At 38.5% G+C, this 19457-nt stretch overlaps 1 protein-coding gene across 3 annotated transcripts in view; it reads right to left on the bottom strand.

Annotated features, from left to right (window-relative positions):
- Positions 1-1577: 1577 nt before the first annotated feature.
- Positions 1578-19457, bottom strand: part of LOC127841333 (histone-lysine N-methyltransferase NSD2-like) — a 43147-nt gene continuing 25267 nt past the window's right edge. For all 3 annotated transcript variants that reach the window (XM_052370061.1, XM_052370063.1, XM_052370062.1), the window contains exons 11-21: positions 17481-17660; positions 15667-15823; positions 14817-14945; positions 12853-12932; positions 11419-11531; positions 10163-10432; positions 8950-9071; positions 8415-8551; positions 7929-8035; positions 7353-7557; positions 1578-6733 (exon numbers count right to left, since the gene is read on the bottom strand). In XM_052370061.1, coding sequence (XP_052226021.1) covers positions 6216-6733; positions 7353-7557; positions 7929-8035; positions 8415-8551; positions 8950-9071; positions 10163-10432; positions 11419-11531; positions 12853-12932; positions 14817-14945; positions 15667-15823; positions 17481-17660 — 2018 coding nt within the window. In that variant the 3' untranslated portion in view covers positions 1578-6215. The remainder of the gene's footprint in view (positions 6734-7352; positions 7558-7928; positions 8036-8414; positions 8552-8949; positions 9072-10162; positions 10433-11418; positions 11532-12852; positions 12933-14816; positions 14946-15666; positions 15824-17480; positions 17661-19457) is intronic.

Genomic DNA, 19457 nt, shown 5'->3' with positions numbered 1-19457 from the left:
TCACAATGAATGATATAGTCATGGCCCAGACAAGATCATTTATGGCCATTTTTGCCATTTGAACTCCAAGTGTGACCTTGACCTTAAAGATATCGGTGTAATTCTATCGCCCGACACACTGAGTAATTTTAAAATCTCACAATGAATGACATAGTTATGGCCCGGACAAGATCATTTATGGCCATTTTTGACCTTTGGACTCAAAGTGTGACCTTGACCTTGGAGATATCGACATAATTCTTTCGCAGGACACACCATCCAATGATTGTGAACAAATGTTCCAAGTAATTTAAAAATCTCACAATGAATGACATAGTTATGGCATGGACAAGATCATTTATGGCCAATTTTGACCTTTGAACTCACTGTGTGACCTTGACATTGCAGATATAGACAAATTCTTTTGCATGACACACCGTCCAATGATGGTGAACAAATGTGCCAAATGATTTTAAAATCTCGGAATAAATGACATAGTTATGGTCCGGACAAGCTCATTTATGGCATTTTTTTTTTTACCTTTGAACTCAAAGTGTGACCTTGACCATGGAGATATTGACACAATTCTTTCGCATGACATATCGTCCAATGATGGTGAACAAATGTGCCAAATGATTTTAAAATCTCACAACGAATGACAGAAATGGCCCGGAAAAGCTCGTTTATGGCCATATTTGACATTTGAACTCAAAGTTTGACCATGACATTGCAGATATAGACAAATTCTTTTGCATGACACACCGTCCAATGATGGTGAACAAATGTGCCAAATGATTTTAAAATCTCAGAATAAATGACATAGTTATGGTCCGGACAAGCTCATTTATGGCAATTTTTTACCTTTGAACTCAAAGTGTGACCTTGACCATGGAGATATTGACACAATTCTTTCGCATGACGTATCGTCCAATGATGGTGAACAAATGTGCCAAATGATTTTAAAATCTCACTACTAATGACTTAGAAATGGCCCGGAAAAGCTCATTTATGGCCATATTTGACATTTGAACTCAGTGTGACCTTGACCTTGGAGATATTGACGTAATTTTTTCGCGCGACACACTGTCCAATGATGATAAACAAATGTGCTAAATGATTTTTAAATCTCGCAATGAACAACATAGTTATGGCCCGGACAAGCTCATTTAAGGCTTTTTTTGACATTTGAACTCTAAAGTGTGACCTTGGAGATATTAACGCAATTCTTTTGCGCGACACACCGTCCAATGATGGTGAAAAACTGTGCCAAATGATTTTAAAATCTCATGATGAACAACATAGTTATGGCCCGGACAAGCTTGTTCCGCCCGCCCGCTGACATTTGCCAACTAATAACCAGTTTTTTCCTTTGGAAAACCTGGTTAACAAAAATCAAAGTTAAGGCGGACATTTGTTGTCCTCAATTAGATAGCTTGTGTGGACTTCACAGGCTCATGATCTGGAACAACCCTTGGCACAATGCATTTGGCCAAGTATTCCAAGAATGAGGCCCATTAATATGTCTTTTTAGGTAATCACAATCTAACCGTTATCAGACATTGTAACACAACACTTACACTGTAAGTACAGTCACCCACTTATAGATTCCACTTTTATTTACAAATTGCTTTCAAACACTCACAGATAAGCACATACAGACATAGGAATTTAAATAGTAATTGAAACATGTGTTTATACAAATTAACTTCATGCTTTAACAGTGAAATGAACGAATAATAAAGTTAAAATCAATGTTTATACAAATCAACTTCATGCTTTTACAGTGAAATAAACACCAAGTTAAAATAAAATCATTTCAAACTCTGTCTCTGACCACATATATACACACCATACAATTCATGATTTAGTGTGATGTAACTAGATAGGGTATTGAATTACAATTCCACCTAGCATTGTCACAATCACATGACAATTTGTCAATGCGCATAATGTTATAAGATCTTAAACAAGAGCACCGCCTTGCGGGTGCAGACCACTTATCTATTTTTCTTTTTAAAGGTGAAGGGACCTATCTCAATACTTCAATCAAAAAAGATGGAGAGGTGGGGTGGAGAGGGATGTATAGTGTGGGGGTGTGGTCATTTATTACATTATCTTCCAAAAATAAGAAATACAAATACAAAAAAAATTTTTTTTTTTTGGGGGGGGGGTGGGTGATTCTTGGGTGGGATAGTTGGACGGTCTTTCAAAAATAAAATAATAAAAATAACTATTTTTGTTTTTTAACAATGTTTACAAAAAATGGGGGGGGGGGGGGGGTCAGGGGTTATAGTGTGAGGGTTTTGTCATTTATAAGATGATATAAAAAAAATAAAAATTGAAAAATAAAAATTACTTTTTTTTGGAGGGGGGATTCTGTGGGGGGGGGGGGGGGGGAAGGCATGGTCTGTGTAGAGTCTATTGTAGTATGTCAGGTAAGAGTTGTTTTGTCAGAGTATAAATCAAATCTGATCATAAATAACAAAGTCCTGGCAATTTTTGCAAAATTTAATTATTTGACCTTAAGAGTCAAGATCATTCAAAGATCAAGGTAAAATTCAACTTGCCATGTACAGTACCTTCATGATAGTATGAAAGTATTTGAAGTTTGAAAGCAATAGCCTTGATACTTTAGAAGTAAAGTGGATGTCAACACAAAATTTAACCAAATATTCAAAGTTACTAAGTCAAAAAAGGGCTATAATTCCGTCAAAATGCCAACCAGAGTTATGCAACTTGTCCTGTACAGTCCCCTTATGATAGTTTGATAGGAGTAAAGTGGACCAAAACATAAAACTTAACAAAATTTCAATTTTCAAAGTATAAAGGGGCCATAATTCTGTCAAAATGCCAGTCAGAGTTACATAACTTTGCCTGCACAGTCCCCTTATGACAGTTAGTAAGTGTCTCATTTATGAAAGCAATAGCTTTGATACTCTAGGAAAAAAGTGGACCTAAACACAAAACTTAACAAAATTTTCAATTTTCTAGTATAAAAAGGGCACATAATTCTGTCAAAATGCATGCCAGAGTTATCTTACTTTGCCTGCCCAGTCCCCTCATGATAGTAAGTAAGTGTACCAAGTTTCAATGCAATAGCTTTGATACTTTATGAGAAAAGTGGACCTAAACGCATAACTTAACCGGACGCCGACGCCAAGGTGATGACAATAGCTCATTTAAAAAAAAATAAAAAAATAGATGAGCCAAAAAGGAAGTCTACAAGATAGCTACATCGCCAATTATGATTTTTAAAATCTTTAAGTAGTGACCTTGCTTTTGAGCAGGTGCGACTGAATAGCCTTCTGCACATTGTCCCAAATGACTGTTACATTTTGAGCAAGTTTGATGAAAACCCATCAATTGGTAAAGAAGATGTGGATCTGACATACTGACCTTGAAGTTTTACCTCGACTTTTGAGCCTATGTGACTAACTCATGCTGTTTGCAAATAATATCTATGACATTTACATTGTAGCCAAGTTTAATGACAATCCTTCAAATGGCACGAGATCTGGACCTAACACAAAAACACATAACCTTTAAGTGTGACCTTTAAGCCAGACGTGACTGACTCATGTTTTGCCCATGGTCTCAATGACTTAAAAACATTAAAACCAAGTTTCACGAGAATCCTTCAAAAGGGTATAAGAGTAAATAGAGCAGACACAAATAGAGGTACAAACTTCTGACCTCAAGCTTCAACTTTGAACTTTAGCTTGCATGACTGACTCGTACTGTCTGCGCATTGTCTCAATGTCCTCAACATTTGATGCAAATTTCATGTAAATTTGTCAAGTAGTATAAAAGATATGTCGCAGACACAAAGTGTCGTAGACGACTTACAGAGTCGGGGACTGAAGAAGGGCATTTCTACAATTCTTTGCGGCAATATGATAAAAAATATGAGTTTAACAGTAAATTTAAAAAGCTAACTGATCAGGGTTATTATTCAAAAGGAAATAATTTTAATAAATGAGGCGTGCTCTGTGAACAGGGTGTTTAATGTTTGTGCATAAAGTGTCGTTCCAGATTATCCTGTGCTGTCCTCACAGTCTAATCAGGAACGACCCTACGCTTTTATGATTTTCTGTTTAAAGAAAGTCTCTTCGCAAAAATCCAATTCAAGGGGAAAGTGTCGTCCCTTATTAGTCTGTGCACTGGGACAACACTTTCTGAATATGCATTAAACCCCCTTTTCACAGAGCACGGCTCAACTATATTGGTATTTTCACCCCTCACACTCCTACCACCAAGCAAGTATCACAAGTGTTGACTGTACTGTATAATTAGCCAAATAAGCATTCTCTAAATTGTTGAAATCTGCACATTTTTCACTACCTACTGACTTTTGACAAATACCTGTTTTATTGAAGTCATGAAACAAGGGCTGTTTGTAAAACATGCATGCCCCACATATGGGCTGTCCGTTGTAGTGGCAGCCATTGTGTGAATACGATTTTTGTCACTGTGACCTTGACCTTTGACCTAGTGACCTGAAAATCAATAGGGGTCATCTGCGGGTCACGATCAATGTACCTATGAAGTGTCATGATCCTAGGCAAAAGCGTTCTTGACTTATCATCCGAAAATCAGTTTACTATTTCGGGTCATCGTGACCTTGACCTTGTGACCTCAAAATCAATAGGGGTCATCTGCAAGTCATGATTAATCTACCTATGAAGTTTCATGATCCTAGGCGTATGCGTTCTTGAGTTATCATCCGAAAACCATTTTACTATTTCGGGTCACCGTGACCTTGACCTTTGACCTAGTGACCTCAAAATCAATAGGGGTCATCTGCAAGTCATGTTCAATCTACCCATGAAGTTTCATGATCCTAGGCGTATGCGTTCTTGAGTCATCATTGACAAACCATTTTACTATTTCAGGTCACCGTTACCTTGACCTTTGACCTAGTGACCTCAAAATCAAAAGGGGTCATCTGCGAGTCATGATCAATGTACCTATGAAGTTTCATGATCCTAGGCCCAAGCGTTCTTGAGTTATCGTCTGACAACCACCTGGTGGACGGACCGACCGACATGAGCAAAGCAATATACCCCCTCTTCTTCGAAGGGGGGCATAAAAAGACGAATGTAGTAGCATTTGCAACCCAAACTTGGAATGTCTTAAAAATGTGACGTAAAATAAAAATTGATGAAATGCACACATTTACAACTTGCTGCTATAAAAACCCACAAAACATTTAATGCACATGTTAAAAACAACTAGAGCTTTGTCACAGACGTGACGAATACCCCAAAATGCCGCATTGACACAGAATATTTTGCATGTTGTCTTCACAAAAAACAGCAGACACCATGCTCAATGTTTAAAACGCACTAAGTGACCCTGTGACCTAGTTTTTGACCCCGCATGGTCCATGTTGGAAGTTGACCTACACATCATTTAGATACAACTTCTGACCAAGTGTGTGAAGATCAGATGAAAACTACTTGAATTAGAGAGCGGACACCATGCTCGATGTTTAATACCCACTAAGTGACACGGTGACCTAGTTTTTGACCTGCCATGACCCATGTTCAAACTTGACCTGGACATCATCAAGATGGAACTTCTGACCAAATTTGGTGAAGCTCGGATGAAAATTACTTGAATTAGACAGCGGACACCATGCTCAATGTTTAAAATGCACTAAGAGACCCCGTGACCTAGTTTTTTACCCGGCGTGAGCCATATTGAAACTCGATCTAGATACAACATCTCACCAAGTTTGGTGAAGATCGGATGAAAAAAACTTGAATTAGACAGCAGACACTTAATATGGACCGACAGACAAGCTCACTCCTATATACCCCCCTAAACTTCGTTTGTGAGGGGTATAACCACAAATGATCATTAAATGCAAAATGTTTACCTGGAAAAAACTTGCAATATGTATACCAGACTTTTGTGTACTATAATGTTAAATAATGAGTAGATAAATTCGATGAAGACATAATTTACATGCACCCTTATAAATGAACCTCTCTCTGTGAAAAGAAGGTTTAATGAATGTACCTACGGTGTTGTACCATAAGCCTGTGCAGTCCCTGTGTTAGGAACAACACTTCCCGCTTTTATGATTTTCTTAGAAAGTCTCTTCTCAGCAAAAATCAACTAGGTGGAAAGTGTTGTCCCTGATAAGCCTGTGTAGACTGCACAGGCTAATCTTGGACGACACTTAACGCACATGCATTAAACCGCCTTTTCACAAAGCTAGGCTCAAATAGTTAAAACGTGGGAATGTCTATAACGAGTCCAAATTCCTCATCGTCATCATCATCAAACATGGGCGCCAAGGCCAAAGTTTCATCCAGAACTGGGTCACCTTTTACCGAACTGCGACGGCCATTCTGGGATTTCCCATTGCCCGTCTTTTCATCTTTATCTTCAGTCACAACTGGCTTTGGTCCTCTTTTTTTCGGCGGCAATGTTTCCTGGCTCTTTTTCTCACCACCATTTTCTTTCTTCACTTTCGTCTTTGCACCATTGCCATTTGTTTTCCCGTTTTTGCCGACTGTTTTCTTATTGGCTGGTTCTTCTTCTTCCGAAGCCGTGGACCCCTGAGACTGAGACTCAATTAAAGTCTCTAGGAGCTCTTCATGCTCATTGCAGTACATGCGCCCGTCGAACTCTCGAGTCTGATTTTCGGCATGGGTGACGCAGAACGAGTTGGGACACTCTACACACATCTGGATGGCCGGCTTGCCACACTGGTCACAGTGGTGCCAGGGGCAGTCCCATTTACCTGCAAGGAAGATATACATGAGCCGGCGTCTTGCAAAACGGGATTTAATGCTAGATTTTTTTTATCATAATTTTTTTTTAAGGTAAGTTTAATTATCATGCTAAATTAGGTGTTCACATCAGGGTTTTTTAGTTTAGAGTCTGCCTCAACCCTGAGTTTGAGGAGGAATATGAGGAAGTCCTAGAACTGAGATGTGAGATTGTTTGTGCGCTGACCTAACAAGAAAATTACAGGTAAATATAAAAAAATCCACATTATTACTCATCATCAATTGTTATTATGCCATAGACCTGGGATTAAAATAAGTGGTTGCCTGTTTGCCCTGGGATAAAAAATTGGTAATAAGGCTGGGCAAATAACTTTTTTGAAAGCTGGAAAGAATTTCACACAATTCAGTATTCATATCCTTCTATTGGAAATTAGCTAAAACATATTGACTCAGTAATAAAAGATTTAGGCCCATGATAACAAGTATTTTACCATGACATTTTCTTGTCCTGGGCTCTCAGCTTGTTTGGTAGGGCAACAATTATACTACCTTCATTTATCCATCTGGTTAATCAACCGTTACAAATGAGTTTCTATTACAGCAGACCCGACAAAAACACGAAAATCTCACCATAGGGTGGCTTGCTGAGCCCCAGACAGCGGAGGTGGTAGCTCTTGGTGCAAGACGAGCGGTCGCACATCACCAGTTCTCCCCCCTCACCGCACCGGAAACAGTCATCGTCATGCTTACGCTGTATCTCCGCCTTCTTTTTCTTCTTCAGCTTAGTCATTTTAGCGTTATTCTTTTTCATTTCTGCCTGGGCTGCATGCTGAGTCTGATATTTGAATAAAAATAAAATGAATGATTTGTCGCAGGTTGCGAGGTAGGCAAAAACTTCAGTCAGTAAGTTCTAACACTGCTTTTAAATGAAGAACAATATCAGGCTCAAGCACTCCCAACAAAGTGCCACAACCAGTCAGTTACTCTTCAAAAAGACTGGGTCTGCTTGCTTTTGTGGGTTTCAAATCCGGCATAATCACCCAGGTACAATAAAAACAATTATAACCCTGTATATGGGACAAGAAAATACCCTACCCTGATTACAATGTAAACTGGAAATTCAACAGATCTTATAATGTTAAGTTATTTTTTAAACTATATTTCTTCGAAATAGCCTGTTTTGAACCCCCTTGGTCCTATTTGTACCTTGGGTCTAACCCCCAGGAAGCCACTGCAGTTCTCTGCTCCACACTGACACTTGGTCTGCTCGTTACCAAGGCAATCAAAGTTGTAGTTAAATGTCAGCTCCTCCCCTGAAACGAACAAATAACAATACTGTTATTGTGTTAACTTTCAAGCAAAGTATATGATGCAAAGATGATTTTTTATAATTTAGTTTTCTCCATAGAGCAAAAATGTATTAATCCTCCTAACCACTATAAAGCTAAATAGACATTTTAACAACTCTGTTCAGTGCAAACAATATATATTGAAAGATGGTCACACACAAATATTTCATTTAATCTATCAGTGACTAGATACTTAGAGAATATTATGTGAGTTTTGATAAAGATCAAGTTTATCATGCAAGGCTTAGAACGGTGGTAGCGCTTGGCTTGCCATGCGGTTACATGATTGGAGCCGAGCATGTAAACTAGAAATTCAAACAAATTTAAACAAATCAATGTGCACCTTCTTTGATGTCTCGGAGCGCAAAAAGGCCAACGCGTACATCACCGTTCACGTTCCACTTTTGTGTCTCTAGATTGGGATCACAGCTGTGGTTCATAAAGCGTGACAGGTTGCCCTTAGGCCCTGCATCTATAATCCTGCAACAGATGGTTATCATTTACTGAGACAGATTTCAAATACAACAAGATGTGTTTGTGAAATACTTTGTCCCCCCATATAGTTGACCTTTGACCTTGAAGGATGACCTTGCTCTTTCACCACGCAAAATGTGCAGCTCCATGAGATACACATGCATGCCAAATATCAAGTTGCTGTCTTCAATATTGCAAAAGTTATGGCCAATGTTAAAGTTTGACGCAAACAAACAGACAGGGCAAAAACAATATGTCCCCCAGTATAGACTGGGGGACATAATAAAAAATCATGTTACGAGTTTTTATAAATATTTATATCAATAGACAGGAAAATATGTACTTTTGAAACAGGCTAAAGGGACCATAACAAAACTGACCTTCAAAAACATAAAACACCTCACCTGTCCATATCGAGGGTCATCATGTAGAAGTTATGGACATTATCCTCGTGAGCTTTCTCCAGGCGTCTCTTACATTCCTCCTCATCTATCAGGTCTCCAACGTACTCGTTCACAAACTCTCCCTGTCAATAGCAGGATTAGTTTAAACCTATTTATTTTTGCTCAAATGCATCGAAAGCCAATGGCTAACTGAAACCCCCTTGAGTCCATTTCCTGGGTAGAACCAGTACTCAGTGTCTATGGGGGAGATCTAAAGAATGCTCCCAGTTGGGATCGAATCTGTGATCTCCGGGTTGCTAGGACACCACACCCACTTGTTCACAAACTCACCTTGTCAAAAGATGGATTGAAACCAGGCATGTGATTTTTGAAACACATTTGGGGAGGAAAACACCAGAGATGCAACAGGTTACAAAAACTTAACCTGTTAACCTATTACTGGAACCGGTTATAAAACAGTTAACTAAACTTAAAGTATTAGGGTCATGAAACCACTTTTCTTAAATATAAAATACGTCTAGAAAGGTAGCAGCTATTTGTAGAACTATCTTTGCATCCAAATATGATAAAATCAGCTAAAAGGAGAAATCACAATCCATTGTAACAGGGTGTAATACAAAGTGTTGATATTCAACAAAGAAACAAATCTCTAAACTTAAATTGTGTTTCTGTTACTGAGCATGAATATTGGTACAATTTTTCATTTTCTTTTGTATTTTTGTCCACAGTGACCTTGAAACCCCCAAACCCATCTGAAACCTAATTGTTTCTTGACAAGCACTTAATTTGTAATAAAGCAATTTTTAAATATAAATTATAGTATCGTTGATCACAACAACACTACGTTGTATATGCAATGCGGATAAAGGTCTAGAACAAAAACTGTCAAGATAAACACCACCAAAGCACATCTTATATCTGCCATAGCCTTGAGGCCTCAACTTGTGCAACAGAACTGATGCTGAAAAATTGACCTGATCAATATTAAATACCACCAGTGGTGTTATTTAACAACCAGCTCAAGGGAGGAAAATCCCCTTCCATCTTATAGAGTAACATTAAACTCTTCATTTGTTAATAGATGAAGCAAATTTAATAACAATGGGTAATACAAGTTTGACATTGAAAGAGAGGAACTCATCTGAAAATAGGAGAAATCACGCCCCTGGAGTATGCACTTTTATTCAAGGTCTAGAGCAAAACTTCAACTCACCTTTCTAATATCTGCCATAGCTTTCAGGCCCCACCCCCGTGCCTCTGTCTTGTAAGACTGCTGGGGTGGGTAGAGGCGCTTCGTGAAGAACTGGTTATGGCAATTTTCCCCCGCTGGACACAGGGCGGGGTGGCACTCATACATCATCATGGCGTTGAGGCACTCCGAGTCACGACCGCACGGCTTGTCATCGTCCGGCTTGCACTCGCAACTCGGCAACTCTGAGAGGTCCGCCTTCTTTATGGTCACGCTGCCCAGCGGTATATTGGTCTGAAGTGTCATAAAAACACTTTTTTTAAAATAATATAATATAATAATTAAAAAGATCTAGAGAGGTGGAAGCTATTTGTAAAACTATCTTCCAATCAAAGGTCGGAGAAATCACACCCCAGGCGAACAGGTTGTAATACCTATATCATGAATGGTGGATATATTTAACACATAAACAACATGTTTAAACTGTAATTGTGTTTTAGTTGTTGCGCATGTTGGCGGTAAACAAATTATTTTAAGTAAAATTCATTTTAATTATGAAATACTTACCTGCTATCTTATATCTACTACCTTCCAAGGTGGGTTTATTCATCCGGAAAATTTCTGGGGCTGGAAGCCACCACCTATATACTGGTATTTAATTTAACCTTCACAACTGGGCTTATTGTATGTGCATTAAGTGTTCTCCCACATTAGCCTGTACAGTCCATACAGGCTAATCAAGTCAAAACTAGATTTTTGTTTGGAAAAGACCTCCTTTAATCAAAACAAACCCATTTAAGTGGAAAGAGTCATCCCTGATTAGATTGTGCAGACTGCACTGTCCAGCAATGTTTTCCTTCTTAATAAAGTATCCGTAAAAGGTACATTCCCAATTGTTGAAAAATTACAAAATTCCCAATTGCCATCTAAAAATTCCTAATAAGACAAAATTTCTGTCAATTTTGTTCCAAAATTGCATTATCTTCAAGTGAAAAATATCACACTGACACTGAACTTTTCAAGCAAACAGGCAGATACATTTTTTTTAACGGGGTTGTACAATTAAGCACCACACAGTTAAAAAGATGCTAAGTTCCCAAGATTTATAAGATGCACATTTTCCTAATTTCAGTTTGCATTTTTTTCACCAATTTTTTTGTTGGGGCAGTAAAGGTACTATTCCCGTATGGGCCAAAACATTCGCTGCTACTGTGCGATGACACTTTACTCACATACAGTAAGCCCAGTATTTCAAGAACGAGGCCCCATGCACAGCCTACCTTGACCATCTTGAAGGGAGCTGGCTTTTTGCTCTCCTTGGCTATCTCCAGCTGCTCTCTGTTTTCTCTGAACTCCTTCACCACCTTGTAGGCCTCCGTGGCCTCCTTTAGACCTGACAAAACACCAGCCAGCATACTTAACCATGTATTACGTGCAGTTTTAACCCCCAACAAGGGCTGTTTGTAAAACGTGCATGCCCTCCATATGGGCTGTCAGTTGTAGTGGCAGCCATTGTGTGAATATGTTTAGTATCACTGTGACCTTGACCTTTGACCTAGTGACATGAAAATCAATAGGGGTCATCTGCCAGTCATTATCAATGTACCTATGAAGTTTCATGATCTTAGGCATAAGCATTCTTGAGTTATCATCCTGAAACCATTATACTGTTTCGAGTCACTGTGACCTTGACCTTTGACCTAGTGATATCTTTAATAGAAGCCATGTTAAGCATTTTTTTAAAGGGCGCATTTACATTATTGTGTTATTCAAGGTAAAATGCCGTAGTCATGAGGGAGACACCATTTTGATCTCCATTTTTGACCAATGGTGCTTTTGTCCAAACAATACTTTCAAAGTACATTTTCTACACATTGGCTCGTCTTCAAACTGTTATTAATAAGCTGAAAATGCAATTAATTACATCTGTACCTGTCATCTCAGTTTATTTGTTCTTCAAATGTGTTTTGGATGAAGATTGCACAATAAACTTATTCAGCTTCCACTTAAAATCTATTAGTAACACATCTTCGAGATAATAATAAGATTACTGCACACAATGAAAAGGTTAAAACGTAAGGCGTAATGTTGACACTATGTTTCTTTTCGTTTGGCATGTTTCTTCAAGGTATAATACCCTATGTTAAAACAAGACATACCGGGTAATGATCAATTTTTTTTTATAGATACATTTCAGATAATTATTTCCACATAATATTACTTTGTCACAAATGTTAAAAATACCCTGGAATCGCTTTTTAAATAATGTTAACTAGAAAATATCTCTATGATTAAGAGCAAGGTACTCTGGACAATGTACTAAATTGGGCATGAAAAGTCTCTAAATCATCCACACCTATTGGTGATGACATTTTTGAAGTTTTAATTTAATCACCAGACCATTTATCACTTAAATACGCATTTGTAGTCCTTTAGAAAGTTGCATTTAATTAAATACCTATTTTACTTTATTAATGTTTTAGAGGCTTCATTTTCAACCCTTAGTTCCTGATGGGCAGCAAACAGCATAAAACCTGAATAGACAGCAAAAGCCCTTTTCACTTTGCTTCTTATGGGGGGGGAAGGGTTAAATAGTTTTTTCCACAAATTAAACATATGCACCCCCATCCACAGCCCAGCAGGGCAATCCATTAACCTTCCTCTCAAACTTTGTTTGCAGGGGTTATCAATATGTCCTCATTGTCATCATTTACCTTTCTGAAAGTGTTTTGCCAGTCCTTTATTAGAAGACGAACCTGTGGCGCCTTTGTCGCCATCTTGGAAAGAGAACACCCTAAAATAATGCATAAGATAGTACACAAATAGATCAAATATTTACTACATATATTAAAAAGTTTTACAAATAATATACAATATAGTTGTTGGTATTATTTATTTTTTCTTTTATAAATTACTATAGAATACTCCACAGATATATGCAAGTAGCGTTTTTTTACATCTAGAGGAAAACTATTTACCGACATCTAATGAGTCGTGTTCTAAGAAAACTGGGCATAATGCATGTGCGTAAAGTGTCGTCCCAGATAAGCCTGTGCAGTCCGCACAGGCTAATCAGGGACGACACTTTCCGCCTAAACTTGATTTTCGGTAAGGAGGGACTTCCTTGAAACTAAAAATAACATAAAAGCAGAAAGTGTTGTCCCTGATAAGCCTGTGCAGACTGCACAGGCTAATCTGGGACGACACTTTACTCACATGCATTAAGCCCAGTTTTGTCAGAACATTACTCTAATGATGACTCCTTCTTAGTTCTATAAAGAAACTAAAGCTTGGTCACGAGTGTCACAGATATTCCTTCACCACTTTGTTAGCAAAGTTCAAGATCAAATAATTCAGGAAAAAGTGGATCACTGCACATGATAACTTTATGGTGATGACATATTTATAATTTAGATTCAATCCCTAGATAAGTGTAGATGTGCATACCACAAATTATAACTTATAATTTATGCGGACAGAACAACCAATCAACCAACCAGTCAACTTACAGCTAAACTCCAATATTCCAGTATAAACTATGTTTGTTGGGTTTTTAAAATGCCTGATTATCCATAGCCTTGTTGTGGGAAAACATGGCTTAACGCATGTGCATAAAGTGTTGTCCCAGATTAGCCTGAACAGTTTTCTGCCTATGTTGGATTTTGTTCAGAAGAGACCTCCTTTAAACACAAACTTAAACAAGGGCTGTTTGTAAAACATGCATGCCCCCCATATGGGCTGTCCGTTGTACTGGCAGCCATTGTGTGAATACGACTTTTGTCACTGTGACCTTGACCTTTGACCTAGTGACCTGAAAATCAATAGGGGTCATCTGCAAGTCACGATCAATGTACCTATGAAGTGTCATGATCCTAGGCTAAAGCATTCTTGAGTTATCATCCGAAAATCATTTTACTATTTCGGGTCACTGTGACCTTGACCTTTGACCTTGTGACCTCAAAATAAATAGGGGTCATCTGCGAGTCATGATCAATCTACCTATGAAGTTTCATGATCCTAGGCATATGCGTTCTTGAGTTATCATCCGAAAATCATTTTACTTTTTCGGGTCACCGTGACCTTCACCTTTGACCTAGTGACCTAAAAATCAATAGGGGTCATCTGCGAGTCATGATCAATCTACCTATAAAGTTTCATGATCCTAGGCATATGCGTTCTTGAATTACTATCCGAAAATCATTTTACTATTTCGGGTCACCGTGACCTTTGACCTAGTGACCTAAAAATCAATAGGGGTCATCTGCGAGTCATGATCAATCTACCCATGAAGTTTCATGATCTTAGGCGTATGTGTTCTTGAGTTATCATCCGGAAATCATTTTACTATTTCGGGTCACCATGACCTTGACCTTTGACCTAGTGACCTCAAAATCATTAGAGGGTCATCTGCAAGTCATGATCAATGTACCTATAAAGTTTCATGATCCTAGGCCCAAGCGTTCTTGAGTTATCGTCTGACAACCACCTGATGGACGGACGGACATGAGCAAAGCAATATACCCCCTCTTCTTCGAAGGGGGGCATAATAAAAGTGGAAAGTTTTCCCTGATTAGCCTGTCAGGACTGCACAAGCTTATCTGGGAGGACACTTTTCGCACATGTATTAAGCCCAGTTTCCCAGCATGAGGCCCTAAAAACCAAGAAGTTGTGATCTCACCTGCCCTGATGCAGCCAGAAGTATTCATGAGAGCCAAGGAAGTGCACAGGGAACTCTCCCACCTGGTGAGGCTTGTCCTGGATGTTCATTGGTACGTTCCGTGGGTGACACACCTCCCCTGGCCACCACCTGCCAATCCAAACACATACAAATGAAAGGTTGCCATGGTCTTGTTGGTAGTCCGTCTCATGACTGGGAGGTCATGGTTTTGATATCCACTTTGGAAGCGTTCTTTAGATCTCCGTCCAAAAAAAACCAAAAACTGGTTGAAATATATTAATAATTATGTGGATGCATTTTTCCATGATCTAAAATGTTGAATTTTCTTTAAAAAAGCATACAAACTGATCCTGGGTCTTCAGTGGACATTTTTATAGAAAAATTTGCTGCATTACTGTATGGGATTCATTAGTGATTGATATCATAATGTCTGTGTTATGAATATTTAAAGGAAAATATAACTTTATTTGCAATTATCGGTTATCAAAAGGTGTTGACCTTAAAATTGTCAACCATAACAAGCCTTTTTTAAGGGTAAAATATTCTTAGACACAATATCTTAAAATTGTACACAAATGTCTTTATTAACCATCAACAATCTTGGTGCAGTGTAAACGTTCTTCATATTGAGATTATCACAACAAAGAGACTGTTGGTGTCAGAAATGCGAAATTTCGGCCCTATTTCACTCGAGAAAGTGTGTTTGTACAGAAAACTTAGATACAATAAATTAATAATACATGTAGTTAATAAAACTTAACAATAGCAATATAAATATTTGTTCTAAAATCAGTAATAAGAAATAGTTAAAACACAAAACACCAACACCTTAAAAGGCAGAAGCGAATACCTGTAGTTTCCAAGTTTCACCCAAATGATGTCTCCATACAAAGGCCTCTTTCCCACCACACAATCGTGGCAGTACCAGCTCCCTGTGGGGAACTCTATGTTCAGACATTCTGCATGGTAGGCGGCCGGACAGCTTTCACAGCACAGCAGTGTGCCACCTGGAGAGGAGACATGCAGATCATACAGGACTTTTTTTTACCCGATTTTATAGCTGAAATTCGGCTATATTCCCAATCACAAAACATATACTTTTTTCCCAAAATGTTTTTAAAATTTCCAATTGGGAAAAAAAACGCTAATGACATCAGCTGTTTCGCTTTTTAGCAAAGCGTAGTCCAATCCGGTTTCGTACAGGTTTTAGACAATACCTCGATTTGGATAACGTAGGCATTATTCGTGTGCACCATATTCTCCATGTTGTTCAGGCGCTAATTATATTTGTGATGAAATTCAAGCGTTTTGTGATTCGTCTGAATGGAAAACAAAGATGTCGCGCAATTCGAAATATTACGTGAAAAAGATTCCTTAGCAAAAACCTGGCTGCAAAACGAAAACTTTTTTTTTTTAAACAAACGTCATTAAATAAACAAACATCGCCACGAAGTTCAGGTCTTCCCATTGAAACTCCTCCCATTTTTAATGATAGTAATTTAATAACAAGTGACTCTTTTGTATCGTCATCATTGATTTCCGAAAGCAAAGTGCTGACTTATATTCAACATGTTGAAAGCAGTAGTTCTCCAGAAGAAGATGAAGCCCCTCCTAATAAAATGGTGCCTGATGTGACTGAAGACTTTGTTTGAGCTTATTATGTGGAAAAATGTTGATCATGATGGTGTTTGTGGTGTTTGTGATTAAAGATGCTGAACTCATTCATGTAGTTTTAAATCCCAATTTATTTTCCCCATTTCTTGAAAATGCCGATAAAATTCCCAATTTCAAAGCTATGGGCTATCTTCCCAAAAAGCTGAAAAAAATCCCTGTCATATGAGCTTTGTTCTGAGAAAACTGGGCATAATGCATGTGCGTAAAGTGTTGTCCCAGATTAGTCCGCACAGGCTCATCAGTGAATACACTTTCCGCTTTAATTGACTTTTTGTATAAATGAAGTCTGTAATCCAGACACTTTACGCAAATGCATTGAACCATGTTTTTCCAGAGCGAAGCAATTTGTAAGCATAAACCAGTGGAATTAGCTAAATATTGCAAGAAGACAGAACCCTATAAGACGGTCAAAGGTGGCCTACAAATGCATAGCCCTGCCATATTTGCTTGTAATATCCCTACTTTGCTAGTGTTTCAGTTCTTTCAAGGAAGTCTGTAAACCTACTCACCCTTTTCCTTGGCAAGGTAAGCCAATTTGAATGCTTCAGTGTTTTACCAGTACTTAGTGCACACACTTCAGTCAAAATGTGATAACAGCCCTACTTGAATCAGAGGTACTGGGAAAACGACTATTAAGAAATTATTTAAGCCATGGTCTGGGAAAACTGGGCTTAATGCATGCACGTTAAGTACAGTCCCAGAATCGCCTGTGCAGTCTGCACACGGTTATCAGGGACGACACTTTTACCTACACAAGATTTCCAAGAAGACAAAACCTTCTTTAAACAAAATTCCAACAAAGCGGAAAGTGTTTTCCCTGATAAGCCTGTGTGAACAGCACATGCTAATCTGGAATGACAGTTATGGCAGATGAATTTACCAGTTTTTCAGATTGAGGCTTATTTCATGACCAATCCTACACAAGTTACGCGCCGGCCTGCAGAACTTTGGAAATCATGAATATTGGTTCCATAAATTAATATGCCTTACCCTTATTGCAGCTAAAGCACCAGCCAACGTTCACATGCGTGTGATGTTTCATGGAGGGTATGGGCTGGAAATGTTTGGCACACACGATGTTCAGCCCTGTCAGATTGATGCTGCCCGCTGCTATACAGAAGTCTCCCACGTGGTACGCAGTGGGGCATCGTACACACCGCAGCAACCGGCCTGCAAATGCAAGTACACACATGGCCGGTAATTGTTTGGTGAAACAATAGCATACAAATACAAACGATGAGTTTTGAAGGTATCTGGTCCCCCTTTTTTTGCCTTACAATATGGCAATTGTTTAACAGCTCCAGCCCCATAAATGTACTCTAACCACTTTGTTGTATCAACAGTTCACTGCACACTGATTTTTGACCATCTTTTTCTTCCCAAACAAATTATTTAAATTAAATACACCCTGGTTCCGAGAGTAAATCGAAGTTGCAGTAAAAACTTTGTAAGCAACAAAAACATTTATCCAAGATATTTTCTTTTGAAAAAGTTTTGTCTCGCACACTAACAAATATGGTATGTGGATTTTGCTCTTTAAAGTGTAAAAGTATTAATCTAAAGAAGTTAATGGAATACAAGCCTAGAGGCCATTGGTCTTGGCTGCAGAGCTTTTGACATAGTTGGCTTTGCAGCTTAACAGCTGAGTAACTTTCAACATCCCTAAGACCCAATAGTCCACCTAAAAGCCCATATTATTGGTCTTTGCATTAGAGTCTTTAATATTGTTTGCTAGGTCCATGTGGCAGCTGTCGAGCGGAGTATGAATTTAGCAAAACAAATCTATCTGAATTTCCAGTACAAAACTAATTCTAATTGCTTGAAGGGGCTTTATTTAATAGCACTCTACCTAATTTCTATCTCTGCTCTAGAATTCGCAACAAAAACCATTAATATTAATTTTCAATACAACTTCAGATAGTCTCCCTTTAGATGCATTCATGCTTACTATTAGTATTGGTGGTAAAGGCTTAAAACTTGCTGACCGGGCAAGTGTGGCAGCTGTGGAGGCCTAAATGATAATAGTTCTCCCCCCTTAAATTTTAGTACAAAACTAGAGCTTTGTCAAAGACGTGACGAATACCCCCACATGCCGCATTGACACATAATATTTTGCATGTCGTCTCCACAAAAATCAGCGGACACCATGCTCAAATTTTAAAATGCACTTAGTGACCCCTTGCCCTGGTTTTTGACCCAGAAAGGCCCATGTTCTAACTTGGCCTTAAGATCATCTCCATAAAACTTCTGACCAAGTTTGGTGAAGATCGGATGTAAACTACTTGAATTAGAGAGCGGACACCATGCTGAATGTTAAAAAACGCACTAAGTGACCACGTGACCTAGTTTTAGGCCCGGAATGGCCCATGTTCAAACTTGTCCTAGAGATCATTTAGATAAAACTTGTGACCAAGTTTGGTGAGGATTGGATGAAAACTACTTGAATTAGAGAGCGGACAACATGGTGAGGTTTAAAACGCACTAAGCTACCCCTTGACCTAGTTTTTGACCCGGCATGACCCATATTCAAACTTGACCTAGACATCATCTAGATACAACTTCTGACCAAGTTTGGTGAAGATTGGATGAAAACTACTTGAATTAGAGAGCGGACAACATTGTGATGTTTAAAACGCACTAAGTGACCCGTGACCTTGTTTTTGACCCGGCATGACCCATATTCAAACTTGCCCTAGACATTATCAAGATACAACTTCTGACCAATTTTGGTGAAGATTGGATAAAAACTACTTGAATTATAGAGCAGACAACATGGTGAGGTTTAAAACACACTTAGTGACCCCGTGACCTAGTTTTTTACCCGGCATGGCCCATGTTCGAACTTGACCTACACATCATCTAGTTACAACTTCTGACCAAGTGTGGTGAAGATCGGATTTAAACTACTTGAAATAGAGAGCGGACACCATGCTCAATGTGTTAAATGTACGAAGTGACCCTGTGACC

Source organism: Dreissena polymorpha, chromosome 8 (assembly GCF_020536995.1).
Source record: "Dreissena polymorpha isolate Duluth1 chromosome 8, UMN_Dpol_1.0, whole genome shotgun sequence".
Classification (NCBI taxonomy): domain Eukaryota; kingdom Metazoa; phylum Mollusca; class Bivalvia; order Myida; family Dreissenidae; genus Dreissena; species Dreissena polymorpha.
The sequence above is the reverse complement of the archived record's forward strand: the minus strand, read 5'-3'. Positions and strand labels throughout refer to the sequence as shown.